The sequence below is a fragment of the Lethenteron reissneri genome, chromosome 9 (assembly GCF_015708825.2).
Source record: "Lethenteron reissneri isolate LAM-NWPU_2019-01 chromosome 9, ASM1570882v1, whole genome shotgun sequence".
Lineage (NCBI taxonomy): Eukaryota > Metazoa > Chordata > Hyperoartia > Petromyzontiformes > Petromyzontidae > Lethenteron > Lethenteron reissneri.
Genome location: NC_083787.1, coordinates 3,927,125 through 3,949,380, shown reverse-complemented (window position 1 = coordinate 3,949,380; position 22,256 = coordinate 3,927,125). Strand labels below are relative to the sequence as shown.

Genomic DNA, 22,256 nt, shown 5'->3' with positions numbered 1-22,256 from the left:
TTCTCTGGGCACCTCTGTTTCCCCGCAAATGCAGCACACACTTATTTAAAAATGAATTGGCCAAACTTCTAGCAATTAGCAAGGCTTTCCTGGGTATATAATTTCACCCTTGTTGTTGTTGTTGTCTGCGTTGTTCAGCGAGGCCTTTCCTGGATTCGTAAATAAATTAGCGTTGTTGCTGTCGTTATTTTTGGCGCTGGTGTCATTGTTTTCTGTGTTGCGCCCTGACCTGGCCCCAATAGGCAGCTGCGTGCAGGGGCGTCCATCCGTCTGCGTCCGGTATGTCCGAGCGGGCCCCGACCTCCAGCAGCACCCGCACGGCACGTTCATAGCCGTGCGCCACCGCCATGTGCAGCTGATGGGGGAGCGCGCACCGGGGGCGTGAGGGGTGGGGACAGACGGCAAGGGTTAGGAGAGTGCGGCTGAGCAAAGTCAGAAGTCTGCACTTGCAGCCGACGGAAGTGCAGATCAGCATCATTATTCACCGCTATTAGCGGAGGCGATGATCGTCCGGGCGGGTTTCGCACGAATGCGTCCAGGTGTGCCGCAGAGGTTGGTGCGAGGTTCACGTCAAATGTAGATCGGGAGCCGTGATGGGTCGTTATCTTAAAAAATCGTGGGGTTTTCTCCGCGTACAGTGTTCCATTCCTCCCCTTTACACGTGCACCAATATTCGATGAGAAATTGCCCAAAAATGCCGCAGCAGAACACGAGTGGAAAAACAATTCCAAACCCAGCATGGCTTTTCTGGATTGATATAAAAAGAGAATTTGCTATTGTAGCCAGAACAATAGAATTGGTTTCAGCCACTTTGAAAAACAGGCGAATTGATAATAGTGGTAATTATAGTATTTATATCCATTTAGTTGGAATGTAATGAAAAATAATAATAGGTTTTACCCGATTCTTTCGGTCTTTCGGTAAAGTCACGTTGATAGGTACAAATGAATAAAAATAATAAGTATAAAATAAACAAAAAACGACGTTTCGATCACAGCACAAGCGATCGGCAGTGCAGATCAGCATCATTTTTTTTCCTCCTGATGACGGTCGCTTGTGCTGTGATCGAAACGTCGTAGTTTTTGGTTTCTTTTATATATTTTTTTTATTAATTTGTACCTGAGAATAGGTTTTTTCCCTTTTATCTGGTAACAAACCCGGTGTTAAGTTGTTAAAACACCAAACTGAAACCTTTTACAAGGAATTATGTGTGCATTAACCACAAGACTTGTGCCGAAAACTGTTTATATATATACACACGTGCCTCTTTGCAGAACTCATCGCTACTTTTCGGCCCATGGTCTGTTACAGGCTGGCCACCGCTGGCATAGAGGAAGCGTTTCTCATCGCCAGTCTTCGCAAGCCACCGCGATCTGGCTTCTACCGTACACGTTGCGAGCTGATCACGGGGTGCGGGGTCAATAAATCTGCGCGACGCGTCGCGCCGCCGGTGGTGTTTTGCTGCCGAGGGCTGCTGCGGTGCGGGCTGCTTTACCACCACCACGCCGTGGTCGTCGGGCGCGTTGAGGTCGGCGACGCTCTGCGTCATCTCGCCGATGAAGGAGTCCTCCGTGGCTTTCCGGGCGTCTTCCACCACCTCTTCGGTGAGGCCTACGCACAGGGCGCAGGTCACGCAAGCACACACGGGAGTCGGCGGGGGTTCTCGCCTAAGCCGCAACAAAACCACCTTGCCCATCGTCGTATGTTGTACGACGGCCACGTGAAACTGTTAAACGACGCTGAACACATAGTAGTGGGTTTTTACCCTTTCAACTGGTACAAAAACTGACACCTTTATACAAGGGATCATGTTTGCAATAACCACAACACAAGCAGTCAAAATGCAGACAAAAAGAAACAACTCTGATGATGATGATAATGATATGCACTGTCCTTGAAGTTGATTGGTCCACACCCATTATCATCATCAGAGTTGTTTCTTTTTGTTTGCATTTTGACTGCTTGTGTTGTTGTTATTGCAAACATGATCCCTTGTATAAAGGTGTCAGTTTTTGTACCAGTTGAAAGGGTAAAAACCCACTACTATATTTTGCCACTGGTAAAGGAGATGTCTCATAGTGTAGACGCTGAACACGTCGAAATATCGCAAATGACCAGGGTCTGGTTTTTAAAAATAAAATGTGTTTCGTTACCCGCAGTTAAATTGAACAGTTCCAGTGACATGTGTGTTGTGTCGCAAGATGAATAATCCACACGGCCCCATTGCTAGAGAATGCCACTTGGGATGTTACATCACGGAGCTATTGCCGAGATCTCTTCAAGTGACCTCTTACCCACACTGGAGGTGCTTGTACCTGACAACACACCTTGCCATAAAGGGGCCCTCCATAAATGACGTCACACGATTTTGGACGATTTTGGACGATTTTTGACTCCCCTCCCCCTTTGTCACACGGCGTCACAAAAAGTCAGACCCCCCCTCCAATATGACGTCACAAAGCTCTGCCCCCCCCCCCCCAACCATATTTCCATTTTGAAAACAACAATTGATGGCATTGGCAATCGCTCAGGTCTTGCCCTGTAACAGTCCATCAAGCTCCTGCAAACGAGCGAATCCATTTTCGCCTTAGGGGCCGTCCATAAATGACGTCACGCGATTTTGGACGATTTTTGACCCCCCCCCCCTCGTCACACGGCGTCACAAAAAGTCAGACCCCCCTCAAATATGACGTCACAAAGCTCTGCCCCCCCCCTCCCCCCAAAATAAAATAAAACATGCTTCAAATCGCTTTAAACTATTGTCATTGTAGCGCTCTGATGTTGTAGGAGAAAACATTTATTAAAACGTCTATTTAATTAAGTAGAACGTGTTGTCTATATTTATTTAAAGTTGCGCATTTTGATGTGACGTCACATTTCTCAACCCCCCCCCCCCCCCGCCACATAAAGTACGGAGAAAAATTCCACTCCAAGGATTTTCTGAGATTATTCTGTGAGTGGTGCTCTGTGAGATTTCCGAATGGATTCATCGTATTGTGACGTGATGCCAATAACAGCTTGATGGGAGTAACTTGGGGAAAACATTTTAAAAACATAAAAAAGAAATAACGTGAGCTTTTACCTGGTAATGAATGAAACCTTTATGTATATATATATAAACCAATTAAATTCAACCAGCTCGTACTGTCCAACTACAAATATAAATCCAAGGGCTTTATTGGCAGACGTTTTTAAGTATGGACCAAAAATACTTAACAACGGGAAATAAGTAACAGGCGCTGCTTTATAAATGATTATCGGCTTATCTTTCAGAAATATTTTCCTTTCTTGAGAAACGTTGGCTTATCACAGTAATTATAACATTCATGATCATGATGGGGCTTTTCATTGGGTTCACTCTACTGTTCGTAGAGAATACGACCACATAATTGCCAGGCTTACAATTATTATGACGAGTAATATTATGCTAATGATACAAGCATTGAATTGTGTCCTTGCAAATTGATTATTTTCAATTCACTTCGATCCTATGTTCCCAAAGGAGGGGCCATCAACCGAGGAGATGGAGCGATGACATCGGCTCGTTTGCGGGAGCTAGGCGGATATTTGTATCACGTGACCGTGAGGAATGGGGACGGCTCTTAGGGGCCTTCATCCAGCTGTGGAAAGACCACGACTGACGTTGATGGGGACATGCTGTACGTGACCGATTCACGTACGTATGTATGTTGAACTTCTTTCGCACTGCACATAGCCAACCGTGCTAATCGGAGGTGCGACACCCTGTGGCCATAAACCCTGTAGCCACTAGAGATTCCTACAATTGCAACAATTTATTCTTGAATTGAATCGTGACCCTGAACCACAGCAAATGCATTGAATCACAGTGGTGGGGGGGGGGTTGAATTGTGAATTGTTACATGCATACGAAATCCTCACCAATTGGAATCCTCACCAATCGTGAAACGCCAAAGTTCATTTACGAATGAACAAATCCCCATCACAGGTCTCAATGTGACCGTCCAAAAAACACAAAGCACACTCATGCGTGTGTCGCGAGGCACTCGATGCCAATTACGTGAACCACAAGCGGAAAAACAATGCGTTGCATTCAAAAGCACGAGACGTAATCCCTAATAAGGCGCCTGTTCCATTACCGGCCACGGTTGTAAAATATTTCCAGCCCCGCCGCATTGTTGAGTTTCGTTCAAGTTCCAGAAGGGATTGTGTTTATTATTTATTTATCAGCGGGTGAATCAGTTCAACGGTGTTGCCTATAATAGGGCAAAGAGAACAACTCCGCTTGCAAGATGTGGCCAGTTTCGAAGCGATGGGAGCCTCGTGTTTCAGCCTTCAAGTTCTCGAGTTTGTTTTGTTTTGCCCAGGTGCGAGGAGACACAAGCACAGGGACGGGTCTCATTCGCAAAGAGTGAACTCGGGGTCACCCAAACGACGAAAGCAAAACAAAATCAAATACAAATAAAGGACGGGCATGAAGCGAATAGGAATCGGTTCCGAAAGAAAAAGAAAAAAAACAGCTGTCACAGTAAAAATTCGAAAACATTGCAAAGATTTAAATCGACGTCAAATAAGTTTTTCCCGCAGTGCAAAAAGTTCGCTCGGGCAGATTTATGTTGAGAAGAATCGTAGCACGATTACAGAAACGTTAAATGGATATAGGGTAACTATTGTACGAATATATAAACAGACAAGTGGTTCATAAGCGGTGCATAGTTTCCACACAGCTACCGATAATGCGGCAAACAGAACATCTACTCTTCCATCAATAATATCTCTGCTACCATGGTTACTGTGCCCATGAACTTTACTCATTGATTCTTCCACCCATGCTAACAAGAGACTGTTTCGTCTCATCCACGCTGCATTCAATCACCAACCACGCAGGCCGCAGCAAATAAACTCACCCGACTACCCACTCACCCAACAACTCACCTACTCACCCCGCTCACCCACCATCACACACACACACACACCTCTTGCTGCTGCTTTCCCTGGTACTGCTCGACTTTGGAATGCCCTCCCAACCATCCTCTTATCAGAAAGTTCTCGTGAAAGCTTTGCTCGATCCAAGAAACGTGCTCTATCTTATCTGGTGCACCTTCAATAGGGCTCTTTGTTGCAGGCCACTAAGAATGTTTGGCCTTTTGGTCAGCGAATGAACAAAAAAGAACAACAAAAACTCCACTTGCAAAAAAATCAGGCAGCTTGCAAAGCGCTTAGGTTTGCCGAGTGTTGCGTCTTCGTCCAAAAAAAGGCCGGTGCATTTTCTCACCACGCGGCAATGGACAACTTAGTGAATGGAACAACCGCGCGAGCTACAACACGCACGCTATGGAGGTGGCAAGGCCTCGCTCGGTAACACCTCGGTCAAATTAGCGGCACGCTGATAAAAACGGGGCGAACAGAACAACGGTGCTCGCAAAGACGACGGGAGGGGTTGGGGGGTGCCCATCTTCTTTGCGAGTGGGGAGTGGGGGCGTCCGGAGGAGATGAGGTGAGGGGCGGCCGTCTCTCACCTCGATGCCGCATCTCGCCCTCCAGGTAGGCGATCGTCTCGTGGTCGTCGCACACGTCGAACGGAGTCTCCCCGTCCTCGCTCAGCGCCAGGAGGTCCGCGCCCCTGATGGCACGGCGAGAGAGACGCGGCACGCGAAGCCGTAAGCAAATAAATTATAGTAATAAGTAAACACACCCTCCGTTCGTCTCTATCATCATCATCACGATCCGTGGACACATAGCCGTAGGTGTCTGCTGCACATTTTGTATTTTTTTTCCCACTTTCCTCTGTCTTGTGCCAATATGCTCCAAGTAGTGCCACATGCTTCTGGCACCAACCTCTAATGTCGTTGTGAAGCCATTCTACGTAAAAAAAAAACCATACTTTTTTCTTTCCAAATCGGCTGATTGGAGTTGTCGCGATCTACATCATCAAAACACAGAGAGCTGCCGCAGGAGGCATGTGCCTCATGGCGGTCAGCGGAGGGCAAGTCAGCAACACCATTGCTGTACTGTGCTTCTATGCTCCCCGCTTCTACCAAACCCACACTGACCAGCGTCGTAAAGTATCATTAAATAATCCCCATTACCTGCGCCGCCATGGGAAGGCCCTAATCCAGCAGTGGATTAACAAAAAGGATGGTACATGTACCAAGCAGAAATATTACTGTGTTGATGATTTTCTAAATCACTTCTGTGCCTGGAAACAAGCTTCGGATCACTCCTGGCAACCATTTTTACTGTACAATTATCCAAGCCATGCCAAGGACTGTTTACAGGTACAAATGTACACATCGTTATCAAATTACATGACGGAAGTCGGGCGTGAACAGGGCTTGATGATCATGTGATGAGCCCCTGTACCCGGATCAGGGACTACAGCTGCTATGGAGATCTAGACACCCTTACTCAATATTTTCAGATATGGCTCGGAGACAACCAAAAAACGTTTGGGAAAATCACGGTATTTTTAAGTCGGCGTTTTTATTTCTTCGGCAAGGCAACAGATGCTGATAATACCGACGGCGAAAACCTTTTAAACACGTAATAGCGCACAAACAGCAGGCTCGCTACTGAGCCAATGGCCAGCAGTTGTAGAACTCCTCTTGTCCGTGACAAAGTACGGCGGGAGAGCCTCACGAACGCTCTCTGTAATCTCACTAATAACCAGCGGGGACCATTCGCTTGCAGGAAATGCCCAATTTCCAAACCGTGGCAACGCGCTCCTGACCCGAACCCCTCGGCACAACTCTCCCTATTCTCTCCCGCACACTCCCCTCTGTATCTGCTCTCTGCATCTCCCCTCCCCACCCGTCTCTCTCCCGCACATCTCCCCTCTCTCTCGTGGCCCTCCCACAACCTTGCAAACGTTGTGTTTTTAATTTGACAGTTTTTTTTGTTGATGAAACCCGATTCAAAAGCTTCTCAGCTCACGGGACAATTCTAAATAAACTGTTCAAACCGCGCACACCTCCCGGCACGGCTCACCGTGGCACGAGTAGCCGCACGACCTCGGTGAACCCCTGCGCGCACGCGGCGTGCAGTGGCGTCCACAGCCCCGAGTCGCGAGCGTTTACCGAAGCACCACGGCTCAGCAGCAGGCCGGCCAGGTCCTCCCAGCCCCACAGGCACGCCTGCGTGGCGCCACCGCACACACAGCACACGCACGGGCACACCACAGCGCACAGGGGCGGTTAAATGCAGGGCACATAGACGTGGAAGCACGGTACAGTACAGCAAATGCTTTTGCCATACTGCCCTCTTGTCGCCTACAACGTAGCCCCACGGCAGCGTATTACACGAGCTTCAAGCTCAGCGGTCGCCCAATCCAACCACTGTTCAAGTTAATTTATTATTTATTTTCAAGTTCATTTATTAGGTATAGCCCTGTGAGCCATTCAGCTCTTGAATCGGGTGAAACCGCAACAAACAAAAAAACAAAAACATGAACAAGAAAACATCTTAAAGTGACTATGTGCAAACAGAAAATCCAAGAAAAGACAGCAAAATATTGCAGAAAAAGCACCGTACACCAACACTGTGTGCAAAAATCCCAGTCGGATGCAAGTCAAACAACAACAACCACAAGACAAGGCACAAGACAACAACCACAAGACAAACTGTCCAGGCTCCAGGCTGCTTAGCTTCCGAGACCTGAAGAAATCGGGCAGATTCAGGTTGATGTGGTCATAGCCACGACCCCAAGTATCAATTTTGAATGTCGTTGTCCAGATCAACACCCTTGCACGTTAGAAGAGCGATGAGCTGTTCATATGTTGTTGTTCCCCACGTGGGTGTGAATACAGGTGACATTTATTGAAAAATGCAACTGCAATATTATGGGAACCAGTGGAGTTCACGGCCATGCTTACGAATTGAGGTCGCGAGTGCGTCTGCGATGACGAGAGAAGCGCTCGCTCGGTACGCGCATCAAATCCTGCCAACGTTACTCACATTGGGAGGTTGATTTTGGACGACAGGCAAGCGGGAATTAGGCGCGTGCCAGCGAGCATGGATCAATGAACGGACTGTTCCCACACTTATCCCAACGACCGCTAATACATAGATTAGCAGCGTACACACAGACGAGGCAACCCACTTCAGTTGAGTAGAATGTTGGAGCCCAGTGCTGTTGTTAGCAAGCATCTCTTAAGGCTGTCGCGGCAGACACAAGGAGGCGTTTAGTGGCCGGTTTTGTTTCAAATGCCCCGTCTTCAAGGTGGGGACCTCTCTTCCACAAGGAGTCAATAGCAGTTGTCAAGTAAAAAAAAAAACCTCACCCACCCATGGGAACGTGGAATTTCCACCACTGGCTCAGGGCTGTGTAAAGAAGAGACGAGTGACACCCCACTGTGACCTTTTCAATTGTTTTACAGGACGTACTACGACAGGATGTGTGTGTGTGTGTGTTTTTCCCCAGGGTGCGCTATATTATTTATCCGCGCGAGTGGCGCGGGTCGCGGGTCGCGGCCCCCTTGGGCACCTGGTGCAGCGCGGTGAGGCCCTCCTCGTTGCACGAGTCCGGGCTCACGCCGTCCGACAGCAGCGTCGTAACTGCGGGGCGACACCGACATACACACACACGTCAACCCACTACACTCACCATCCACACACACACACACACACGTCAACCCACTACACTCACCATCCACACACACACACGTCAACCCACTACACTCACCACCCACACACACACACGTCAACCCAATACACTCACCACACACGCACACGTCAACCCACTACACTCACCATCCATGGACACGTCAACCCACTACACTCACCATCCACACACACACACACGTCAACCCACTACACTCACCACACACACACGTCAACCCACTACACTCACCATCCACACACACACGTCAACCCACTACACTCACCATCCACACACACACGTCAACCCACTACACTCACCACACACACACACACACACGTCAACCCACTACACTCACCATCCACACACACACACGTCAACCCACTACACTCACCACCCACACACACACACGTCAACCCAATACACTCACCACACACGCACACGTCAACCCACTACACTCACCATCCATGGACACGTCAACCCACTACACTCACCATCCACACACACACACACGTCAACCCACTACACTCACCACACACACACGTCAACCCACTACACTCACCATCCACACACACACGCACACGTCAACCCACTACACTCACCATCCACACACACACACACACACGTCAACCCACTACACTCACCACATACACACGTCAACCCACTACCCTCACCATCCACACACACGCACACGTCAACCCACTACACTCACCATCCACACACACACACACGTCAACCCACTACACTCACCATCCACACACACACACACGTCAACCCACTACACTCACCACACACACACGTCAACCCACTACACTCACCATCCACACACACACGTCAACCCACTACACTCACCATCCACACACACACACGTCAACCCACTACACTCACCACACACACACACACACGTCAACCCACTACACTCACCACACACACACACGTCAACCCACTACACTCACCACACACACACACGTCAACCCGCTACACTCACCATCCACACACACACGTCAACCCGCTACACTCACCATCCACACACACACACGTCAACCCGCTACACTCACCATCCACACACACACGTCAACCCGCTACACTCACCATCCACACACACACACGTCAACCCGCTACACTCACCATCCACACACACACGTCAACCCGCTACACTCACCATCCACACACACACACACGTCAACCCGCTACACTCACCATCCACACACACACGTCAACCCGCTACACTCACCATCCACACACACACGTCAACCCGCTACACTCACCATCGACACACACGCACACGTCAACCCACTACACTCACCATCCACACACACACGTCAACCCGCTACACTCACCATCGACACACACGCACACGTCAACCCGCTACACTCACCATCCACACACACACGTCAACCCGCTACACTCACCATCGACACACACGCACACGTCAATCCGCTACACTCACCATCCACACACACACGTCAACCCGCTACACTCACCATCGACACACACGCACACGTCAACCCGCTACACTCACCATCCACACACACACGTCAACCCGCTACACTCACCATCGACACACACACACACGTCAACCCACTACACTCACCATCCACACACACACACGTCAACCCGCTACACTCACCATCCACACACACACACGTCAACCCACTACACTCACCACACACACGCACACGTCAACCCGCTACACTCACCATCCACACGCACACACACGTCAACCCACTACACTCACCACACACACACACACGTCAACCCGCTACACTCACCATCCACACACACATCAACCCACTACACTCACCACACACACACACACACACGTCAACCCGCTACACTCACCATCCACACACACATCAACCCACTACACTCACCACACACACACACGTCAACCCAATACACTCACCATCCACACGCACACACACGTCAACCCACTACACTCACCACACACACGTCAACCCACTACACTCACCACACACACACACACGTCAACCCGCTACACTCACCATCCACACACACACACGTCAACCCAATACACTCACCACACACACACACATCAACCCAATACACTCACCATCCACACGCACACACACGTCAACCCACTACACTCACCACACACACACACATCAACCCACTACACTCACCATCCACACACACACACACACACGTCAACCCACTACACTCACCATCCACACACACACACACACGTCAACCCACTACACTCACCACACACACATCAACCCACTACACTCACCACACACACACACACATCAACCCACTACACTCACCATCCACACGCACACACACACGTCAACCCACTACACTCACCACACACACACACACGTCAACCCACTACACTCACCATCCACACGCACACACACACGTCAACCCACTACACTCACCACACACACACACACGTCAACCCACTACACTCACCACACACACACACACGTCAACCCACTACACTCACCATCCACACGCACACACACACGTCAACCCACTACACTCACCACACACACACACACGTCAACCCACTACACTCACCACACACACACACACGTCAACCCACTACACTCACCACACACACACACGTCAACCCACTACACTCACCATCCACACGCACACACACACGTCAACCCACTACACTCACCACACACACACACACGTCAACCCACTACACTCACCACACACACACACACGTCAACCCACTACACTCACCACACACACACACACGTCAACCCACTACACTCACCACACACACACACGTCAACCCGCTACACTCACCATCCACACACACACACATCAACCCACTACACTCACCACACACACACACACATCAACCCAATACACTCACCACACACACGCTCATGTAAATACTTCTGTGCCTTCACGCACTGAGAGTTGAGGCTAATCGACAGACATCTAAGGTTACAAACACGACGTCGCGCGGCTCTGTGGCACCGGCACAATGAAATTCTTCTCATCCGCAATGTGGTGGATACTCGTGTATTGGCGGATCTTTGTTTCCGTGAAAATTACTCCTGGTATCCACACAGGTTTCAGCGTAAGCAAGCAGATAATAGGATAAATTTGATTACAAATGTTATCCACACAAAGACACGGATAACAGGATGAATGTATTCATAATCAACGTTTTTGGGTTTAGATCGCGTTATTTATAAATGTGTCGTAACCCTCCACCACCCGACACGGCCAATCAGTAAACAAGTGTCACGTTGACAAAAGACAAATAGTTCACTGCTATAGCCCACCGGTGTGTTGAAGCGTGAAACCACAACATTTACAATTTTTGAGTAGTGTGACGTTTCGCTGGTAATTGCATCCAGCATCATCGGGCAATTGGAGGGTTACGACACATTTATAAATAACGCGATCTAAACCCAAAAACGTTGATTATGAATAATATTGGTCGCGAAAGCCTACGTGTTAAACCGAGGATGAATTTAGCACTTCCACATCAAGGCTGCTGGGCGAATTATACGTTCATAGATGCGAATGCAAGTAATGTTGTCACTTCGGGATGGTTCCTCCAAGTCTGCAGATAAAGCAAAGTCGAAAGGATCCATCCGCAGACGACGTGATTTTCTGCAGCAACGATTAAGGGGGTTTGGAGAATTTGCGCGGAGACTTTGATCATGGGGTCTTGGACAACAGAGCCTTCACCGTATCAACGAATAGATATTTTTTTTTATTAAAAGCATGCTCTTTCTAAAACGGCGCAGATTCACAATGGCGACACATAAGATAGGGGTCAACAAAGTCCAACCGAATTCCCGTTGAGGATGTGTGCGAGGGGCTGTTCGCATACCCCGAACGCAACACAACAACCCATAGGGCGGCCGCGAACATGGAAAGCCCTGGTCACGAGCCCGGGGTGGGCCAGGAGGGGGGGGGGGGGGCTGCACAGCGGCCCCGTTTGTCTCGTCCCACCAATTTTAAACCCCAATTGCGCCCAAAGGCGTCGTCATTTCAGGAGACAACGAGCCCATTCTGACTTTCACGGAACTGGAAGGACGGGCGGGCGGGCGGGCGGGCGGACGGGGGCAGCGGGGCCTTAACCCACGGCAGAGAAAGGTCTGTGGAAGGAGATATCGTAGAACTGCTGTCTGAAAATAACTTCAGGCGATGTTTGGTACACACTAGGGGGGCGGGCGGCGGCACATTTCCACCCACTCCGCCGCAGAAGGCAATGTTTTTTTTTTCACGCGACATTAAAAGCGATGGGTTTTTTTTTACTCTCACAAGAAATTCAATGCGAGTTGAGCCCAATGAAGAAGTGTGAACCCGAATGCAATGCGATCTGTTTTTTTTTGCGGTCATTTGCGACCAGGTTGAGGACCCATCGGCGCGCGACACCTGAGAACGCAGCTTAATCACGACTGTTATCCTGGATTCGGACCCCAGGAATCTCATCGTGAGAGTGTCTTCGACTTCTGAACAACCGAGCCACCGACCTAAGCCTTTTACAACAGTGGCAAAACATTATGCGATACTAGTGATGAATGTGATCTCGTTGCTGTTATAGAAACATCTCACGCGTTAAATAAAGAAAGGCCGACATGTCCCGGTTTCTTGTTACGAGTGCCCATCTTCTGTAAACAACCTTGCCCGAGTGATTGCAATTCCACATCATCTTGTCTGCAGCTCTTCCCTCATCTTGCTACAATCTGTGTCTTGCACACACCTCTCTCATTTCGCTCCACTTCTATCTCGTCTGTATCGCCCTTCGCCCATTTCCTTGCACCTCTTATCTTTCTGCTCACATTTGCCCCACCTCGCGACGTCCCCATCTCTTGTCTTTCTCGCTTCAGTCATCTCAGGAGTCAGCCAGTAAATCAACTGAAAAGGGAGGGCGGCCCCTGCCCCCCCCCTCCGACCCCAATGTAATAACTGCTTAGGACCCCCCCCCCCCGCCCCCCCCCAGTAGGCCGGCACCACCACCACCACCACCGGGCCACCCCCTTTGTTCCTACGTGAGAACAGGTGCCGCTTTTATCTCCGCGCGCCGAGGTGTGGACAAACGCCTTGCGAAACGCTTGTGCGTGACAGCGTTCGCTGGGCTTCCCCGTTCCTTTTCTTTCCCGCAGTAAAGCGGCAACGCTCGTGGGCTGACGTGCAACACAAAGACTGCTGCGGTGCCTTAAGCCGCTCTCCGGCGCGTTCCAGTTTCCAGCCCGCACGTCTGTTGTGTGGGGTGCAATTGCCGAGCGTCGGTTTACACGACCCTGAATGCTTCTCGCATGCGAGCGTGAATTTGAAAAAGTCAAAAGGAGTTCCGTGCCAAGAAACATTCCGGTTCCTTCGTCAATCCACAGCCGGGTGACGGCCCCTTTCCCCCGAGCCGAGCCGGCGATGGCCGCCGTTTGTCAATACTTCACCACGCTGCGCAGAGCAGCTTGGCGAACGAAAGGGTGGGTCCCAGGATGTCACGTGGGCTGTTGCTGGGACTCGAACTCAGTTTGGCGGGTTCATAGGGTGGTCACACACACCGCGAGATCATTCCGCTCTACCCCCTTTGCGCACACATCACACGCTGCATACGCCACGCCATGGTGTAGTGTGTGTATAAAACAAACACCTGCCAGATGGTAATGACCCATTTGACCCCAAGGGCTGCGCAGACTGGCGGATTACAGAGTGCGTTATCCCCGACCGCAAATGAATAACTACATCCGTCCATAATACAGCTTTTGTTTTGGGTTAGATCGCGTAAATATATGTGTCGTTAAACCCGCCACCACCCGACACAGCCAATTAGTAAGGTTCGTCACGTAAAACAGAACATGCCAATTCGTTGGAGAGCCAAGCCACAACATTTACAATCTGAGCACGACGTTTCGCCAGTAATTACAACCAGCTTCATCAGGCGACAGCCAGATTTGTGTTCACTTGTCAGGTCGCGGCGGGTTATAACGACACATTTATATATTTACGTGATCTAACAAAAAAAAAACACCTGTATTGTGGATGATATTGGTCGCGAAAGCCTCCTACGTTTTAAACGGAATACATCTGTGTCGGTCACGCCGACAAGTAGGCATGCGACAGCAGACTTATTTAGAGATTAATATCCATTCTCGCGCTCGAAATACATGCGGTGAATAACGCGTGCGAGGATCTATTAAATATGATTTGCGAAAGTCACGTGAAATTATAGAAGATTTAGGCAAACTACGCAAGGCACATTATTGAATTAATTATTTCAACAAACCACGAGCCTGAGTTGTGGCAAGTGACCGAACTTCTGAGTCGGGGGCGAAACGTTTGCATCAACCGGAGTAGATATAAATACATAATCATCATTCATAATCAACGTTTTTGGGTTAGATCGCGTTATTTATAAATGTGTCGTAACCCTACACCACCCAACACGGCCAATCAGCAAAAAAGTGTCACGTTGACAAAAGACAAATAGTTCACTGCTTTAGCCCACCGGTGTGTTGAAGCGTGAAACCACAACATTTACAATTTTTGAGTACGACGTTTCGCTGGTAATTGCATCCAGCATCATCGTACTCAAAAATTATAAATGTTGTGGTTTCACGCTTCAACACACCGGTGGGCTAAAGCAGTGAACTATTTGTCTTTTGTCAACGTGACACTTTTGTGCTGATTGGCCGTTTCGGGTGGTGGAGGGTTACAACACATTTCGAAATAACACGATCTAACCCAAAAACATTGACTATGAATAATATTGGTCGCGAAAGCCTCTGTGTTAAACCGACATAACCATCAATCACTGTAATCATCTGACTTGCTTGTCAGGGTATAGTTTGGTGGCAATGACAATATTCGATTCAGAACACACTGGAGCCTGAGAATTCTTTAGAGACTGGTCGTGATTAGCAGTATTGGCCAAGTCCTCGGTGAATATTCTTTCCATGTCCATGGGGAGAACAGAATGTACCCGTGAAGAACCCACAATTATTAAATTTTTCAATCACGCATTATTTGAGCTCTTCTTTCATCACCATAATCATCACCACCGTGATCTATCTGCTGCTAGACAAATACCTCCCCCCCAAAGCAGTCACCATCCCATGGTCCTGTCATGCAAAAATCCATTGAGCACATACTATGATTTCGATTTAAAGCTTTCTTGGTTCTTTCGGTAAAGTCACGTAGAAGGGAAATAATAAAATAATATAAATAAAACATAATGAAATTATTCTCACTATTTTATTGTGTTTTATTTTTATTATTTTATTATTTCCCTTCTACGTGACTTTACACATACTATGAATTCATTGCTAAATCTCCACTGTGGACATTTTCTCAGGCATGTTCGGTCCTTTCACTGCATTTCCATCATAAGTCTCAATCACTGGCCGGCAATACATCTGTCCAGCTACACTCTCGAGCCAAGCCCGCTTACTTTTCAGAACAGCCAACACAATGTCACCAAGTTGCATAAGTTTCTTAACTCACGTGTTCCTCTTCCCGCCTCTCAGTGTCATTCCAAGCATGTATCTCCCCATGCCTCTTTGCATATACGTTCAGCTGTTGCTGTGTTTTTGTTGACAATGCTCGCGATGCATCTGAACTGACAGAACAAAAAGTAGGTGGTGTAGTGAGATGAGAAGAATTAGGAGATTGTGGACAAATAGAGATAAAATATCAATTATAATATTTCCCGTCTATGAGAGATGTTGCTCGTTGTTAAGCCACCCCAACCCTATCCCGACTGTCCCCATCCACACCTACTGGCTCATCGGATTCCTCCAGCACGAATAAATATTCGGATTCTGAACTACGACTCCTGTGCAGCACATTCTCCCCCACCTCCACTACCAAAATCATTCCAACCGTGTGTCTGGGGGGGAGGGCGGAGCCTAAGCAGCAAGAGGCGGGGCCTAAATAATAAGAGGCAGGACCTAAAAAGGAAAGGTGCCGAAAGAGGGAGAGACAATGGGGACTAATAAGGGGTGGGGACTAATGAATAATCAGCGGGCATGTTGGAGGCAGGGCATAAAGAGGAGGTTCAACTTCCCTATTGCTTTAAGGCATTAATAAAGCATAGAGTCAAATACGTGCAGCAGGAAGCAAACGTTTAGTGGTCGCAGATGCGACCACAGGCCACCGAGTAGATATGTATTATGATGAGAGAAGAGAAAGTTTCGATTTAAAGCTTTCGTGACTGCAGGGATTAATCTTCTTGGTTCTTTCGGTAAAGTCACGTAGAAGGGAAATAATAAAATAATAAAAATTAAACATAATAAAATAATTCTCACGACGTTTCGGCCACAACGCAAGCAGCCGTCCTCAGGTGAAGAACAGGTCTGTCGGGAAGACAGCGTCTTTTGTCAAGGCACTCTTCCCCCTCCAACCCAGCAGCTTAAATATATGCTCCAAGCCTGGGGTGTTTCATTCAGACTCTGTCTTTCCGACAGACCTATTCTTCACCTTCACCTGAGGACGGCTGCTTGCGTTGTGGCCGAAACGTCGTGAGAATTATTTTATTATGTTTTATTTTTATTATTTTATTATTTCCCTTCTACGTGACTTTACCGAAAGAACCAAAAAGATGAGAGAGTGTTTAACGGGAGTATTTAAGTGGGGTCGTGGCGGGTGGGTAGAGTCACACTGCTGGTGTGAAGAAGCCTAGCCCTCCTCTCCCCTTTGTGGAGAGCGGCCGTGTCGATGTCGCAAGCAAAGGGGGGGTTTAGTGGGCATAGGTGGGCGGGGGGAGGTGTGGAGAGAGTGAGATGGGTGGGTTCCTCCTTTAACTTGCTCCCTCCACCCACACATCCGAGGAGTGGGGAAAAAAAACTCGCACGTTCTTCAACAACAATGAGAGCACAATGATGCAAATAACAAACCAAGAATGCTCTTTGGTCAGAGCTTTAAACGATCCATCTCACAGCCCGAGTTCTAAAAAGGGAGCTCCTCCTTGGCTCAAGTTTCCTCCTTCAACGACCCTCCCCCTCCCCCCACCGCCTTCATTTAGCCGCCCCAAACCGCACAACTCAAGATTCTTGAGCAATAACTTGGAAACGGATCATTGAAGTCGTTTCTCCCATTGCCCTTCCTCAACGGTGCGTTTTTAAAAAAATACTCGACCCTTACCAGATACGGTTTGATGTCATGCCCCATGAAGATCCACGCACAATTTAAATTGGCGTTTCATTCACAATGCGCGCACCGCTATCTGCAACGGCCTCACGATTTGATTGAGAAATTGCAGCCTTGAGGTCTTTGTCACGCAGTGTCTCTCTGTTGGCCACGTTTCAAACATAAAAAAAACGATTTGGAGCTTGGGGATTTTCGCTTCTCGGATGCGGAACGCTCTGCTGCCCCTAGAACTAACTCTGCCTGACCTCCGAGCCTCTCCCTTTGTAGAAATAAACTAAAAACGTTCTCATTTCATAAGACGTTTTAACTCGTTGTGAAAAAGGAAGTGTGGTTCTTTTATAGAAGGTGTCTTCATTGCCATTGTTGAGCAATTTTTGTTAAAAGATACAATGTGCCTGTCATTTATACATTGCACTGTAATTTCTTACTTATATGTGCGTTTTAGTGAATTTTATCGAAGGTTGTTTTGCAATACTCTACGGCACTCCGAAAACCGCGTTGTGGTCGTTTGCGCCTCAAGAAATATTTTAAATAAATGTACCCCGGAAACCACACCAAATTAATCTGCGTGCAGCCATGTATTTTCTCAATCCCCTGCTGAATGAGAGCCTCCACACGCCATGTGCAACACGCGCACACATATTTAACATTAAATTTCGATTTAAAGCTTTCGTGACTGCAGGAATTCATCTTCTTGGTTCTTTCGGTAAAGTCACGTAGAATGGAAATAATAAAATAATAAAAATAAAACATAATAAAATTATTCTCACGACTATTTACTCAGGGAAAGTCCCAGAAAGTCAATAGATCCCGCATTGGGATTTCAGGACAGCGAATCCCCTTGGGTGAATCGTCAGCCTCCTTCAGGCTCCTCAGCCAATGGAACCACAGCCAAGTCATATGCGTGGTGCGAGTGTGGATCGAGGCTCATGATGCAGCTGTCGTGGCTGTGACGGTTCCACCTGAAGACGGAGGCTTGTGTTGCCTCAGAAACGTCGTGAATTTTTCTATTTGTTTTATTTTACTTTTATTAATTAAATGTTTTTACCTACGTGACTTTACCGAAAAAACCTAAGAGTATGAATCCTTGCAGTCACGAAAGCTTCAAATCTAGAAAGAACTCTGACGGCGCATTGCGTCGCTGCTTTTGGGCGACTTGTCACCTTACGCGGCTAAACTAAAACATGCTTTAATTTGACCAGGTCAGGCCCACCGAGCCTTCCTTACCTTACCGCAGAAGCGACCTCGCCACAATTGATAGCTCAACAAAGTGGCGTATCGAGTGGAAATTTCTAAGCAGCCAAATACGCTAATCGCGTGTTTTCTAAATGCGGAGGGAAAAAGCGGAGGACCCGAAGCAGTAGCAAAGTCCACGTGAACACGGGGAGAGCGATCATGCGAACTTCAAATATACAGGTGGTGTCAGGCTCGCGATTGAACCCACGACCTCCTGTACACCAGGCGAAGTAGTTAACATCTGTTCAAATTGTATAGGGCAGAAAGAAAATAAACGCGTGCTCCGTCGGTAGAGCAAACGTCGCTGGACTCCAATGATTTGTTGCGGAAAAGTAAGGGGAAGGGGGGGTGGCGATAAGGGCTGGGCGTGCAGTGGGTTCCGTTCATTGTGAATGTGACAAAATAGGTGTAAATCATCCGCGGTGTTGTCTTGCCCGCCCCACATGTTCGCTTTCCCCTTGACGTCGGTGGATGCAGAAGTAATGACGGGCGGTGTGTAACAATTCTGACATTCTCACCGAAGCGATGGATATAGGTCAGTTGGTTTAAGAGCAAGAGTGCCCAATAATTGGCTTCTCTGCGTTGACTTTACAGCACAGCAAGTATTCTCACCGCGAATGGGACCACGATTACGCGCAGGGCAATTGGGGCCTGCTCGTTAGGTGCTCGTCAGCTGTAATTTTTACGATTACTGTATTTAGGGCTTCCACAAAATTCCCCACCCCCCCCCCCTGCCTGCCTGCCCTCAGAGAGACTTGGTCCGAATGTGTTGGGTTGTGTAACCACAGATACGAGGGGGCACACACCTGGGAGTCTGGCTAGAACCTCATCTGGGATTTACACAGCGTTGGTATATATTTGACTTACAGTTCTTTTACAATACGCTTTGCAGAATAGGGGGTTTGCCACTTACGAAAGGTTGAAAAAAGAAGGTAAAGGCGCATGCCTGCAAGTGCTTGCTCGTGCCACTGCTGAGCCCCTTTCGACGCGATTTGGCCTACTCTTCCAAACCGGCCACGCGTTTTGGAGACGTTACCCACAACCACGTCACTTAGGGCCACACATATAAATTCCTCCCACTAACGTCTCCGATTGGCACGGTTGGCTACGTACGGTGCGGAAGAAGTTCAACATGACATACGACAATTTACGAAATAAAAACTTCACTGCTGATTAGTATCTCAGCGAGGCCGACTAACATCAAGGTGACCAGGATACGATACTGCAAGCATCTTAGCCGCACTTATCAGGCGCTAGAGAGGGGGGGGGGGGATATTTTTTGGCCTGACAAACGTTGTACGTTATATTATTGCATAATACTTGGACAGGAAACGTCTCAACCACCTTGACTTTAATGGACATCTTATTAAAGCCCAGTAGATGGCTGTGTACTGTACTTAATAGGTCTCCTTCCCGTACAGATTGTATCACTGCCAAATTGAATGATTAGATTCATTGTAAAGTCGCATGGAACCTTGGCTCTTGAACGTTACAGTGCGGGGACGTGCCCGTTGTAATCGCACGTTCATGCGTGCGGGGTGACTCACAATCTCACTTATTGTGCGCAAATTTTAAGCCTCTGGCAACGTTGGAACGAGGAAACCTTGAACAACGCTCGCACCTGTGGGTTCGTGAATTCAAAACTCGACATCCTGCTACCAGATTCTTACACAACGCTGTTGCATCGCACCGAAAGTTTTCTTTTTAAATCCTTTATATTAAGTTCGCTTGCTTGCTTGCGTGCTTACGACCGTGCAAATCTTTGGGTCGTTTTTTATTTAAATCCTTTATATTAAGTTCGCTTGCTTGCTTGCGCGCTTACGACCGTACAAATCTTTCGGTAGTTTTTTAACCCACTTCCCGTGATCCAATCGAGCTGACATTTTCCACACAGACTCGTTGTGCAAGACAATTAATTTTCGTGAAAATTTTTTTGCAAAATTTTACACCTTTTAGAATTTTTTTATATATTTAATTACCAATTGCTTAATGCTGCCAGGCAATCATCTGACCCATAGGTGGCAGCCATCTCAAGCCAGAGGACGAGAGGACTCTAGCCGCCACGCATATAAAGGATTTATAGTGAAAAACTTTGTTTTTACTGGTTAATTTTTTTCAAAGTCGCGTTATCATAACCATTTAATTCCCATCTCGTTTTTTGTCGAGACGGCCAGCTGAAGGGAAGCCACAGTTGGCCACTCTGGCACATGTGGAGCGTGGCTTAACGTGCGGGTTTCTTTTTTACCGTCACTGCCAAATGTACTCCGATTGGGATCTGCTGACAGCGCCGGTATTTTGCCGTGCGTCTGTGTTGCGATTGAGCAACTAATGAGCGCCTCTGACTTATCCGGTTACTTGACCCGTCATGCAGGTCCCTGTGGTCGAGGTGGACACACACACACAGGACACTTCCTGAAATAGCTCGACAAAGATCCCCCGTATAGCCTTGAACAGACCGTTGGGGCAAGTGCTGTTAGCGACTAGCAAATATGAAGGCCGGCACGTGCACACGAGGGGGTGGGGTGGCCAACACCACACCCGACCGCCTTTGTCTCCCCAGTGGCGATGCTTACACACCGCACCAGGTACTCATTTGAGGCCGAGTCGACCTAGGGGAGATCCAGGACCAGTTCAGATAATCGCCACTGGTGTTGACCGTGAGCAGGAATCGAACTCGGGTTGTTGCAAATGCACTTTCGCACAGACACTCCATTGAACATGACACACAACATCTTGTAAAATCATCATCATCATTGAAAAACCATCAGCCTCGGCTCGATTCCCTTCACTATCTCCACTGGATTCCCACCATCCCCAGCAGGGTCAGCTACAAAACCGCCTGCTGCCTGTGCCACCGCGCTTCTACAGTGCCCTCCGTTGCCCGCCCGTATCTCTCTCCCCCCGTCACCCTGCACTACTACAGCTCATGGTAGACCTCTCCACAGCAGCGTGACCCACTACCTCCTTTTCCTCCTCCTCCTCTCTACATCAAGGACCACGACTGTCACTGCCGGGCAGCCCCCGGTTGTTAGGAGCGCAGTCATCGTCCCGCTGCTGCTGCTGCTGCACATTCGGCAGCAGTGGCGTTCAATCTGCACCGACTTTTAAAAGACGCTTAAAGGCCACCACCACTTCTTTCGCCCGGGCTTTTGAGCGACATTTAGTTTGGCTCCACGCCTGCGAGTGGCACAGTTAATTATGTACGTATGGTGAATTTATGTCGCACCGTACGTAGCCCGACCTTGCTAATCAGAGGTGCGTGGGGGACGGACAACAAACTAAACAGAAAAAGCAGTTCTAAAGAAATGTTTTCAATTTAGATTTTAAACTGCATCGCTCCATTGGCTTCCTA

At 48.4% G+C, this 22,256-nt stretch overlaps 1 protein-coding gene across 3 annotated transcripts in view; it reads right to left on the bottom strand.

Annotated features, from left to right (window-relative positions):
• The window catches only part of LOC133340442 (protein phosphatase 1 regulatory subunit 16A-like), a 46,253-nt gene that overhangs the window by 9,253 nt on the left and 14,744 nt on the right, over positions 1 to 22,256 (bottom strand). For all 3 annotated transcript variants that reach the window (XM_061548683.1, XM_061548682.1, XM_061548680.1), the window contains 5 exons: positions 8,462 to 8,532; positions 6,967 to 7,112; positions 5,499 to 5,602; positions 1,496 to 1,611; positions 230 to 355 (listed from right to left, as the gene is read on the bottom strand). In XM_061548683.1, coding sequence (XP_061404667.1) covers positions 230 to 355; positions 1,496 to 1,611; positions 5,499 to 5,602; positions 6,967 to 7,112; positions 8,462 to 8,532 — 563 coding nt within the window. The remainder of the gene's footprint in view (positions 1 to 229; positions 356 to 1,495; positions 1,612 to 5,498; positions 5,603 to 6,966; positions 7,113 to 8,461; positions 8,533 to 22,256) is intronic.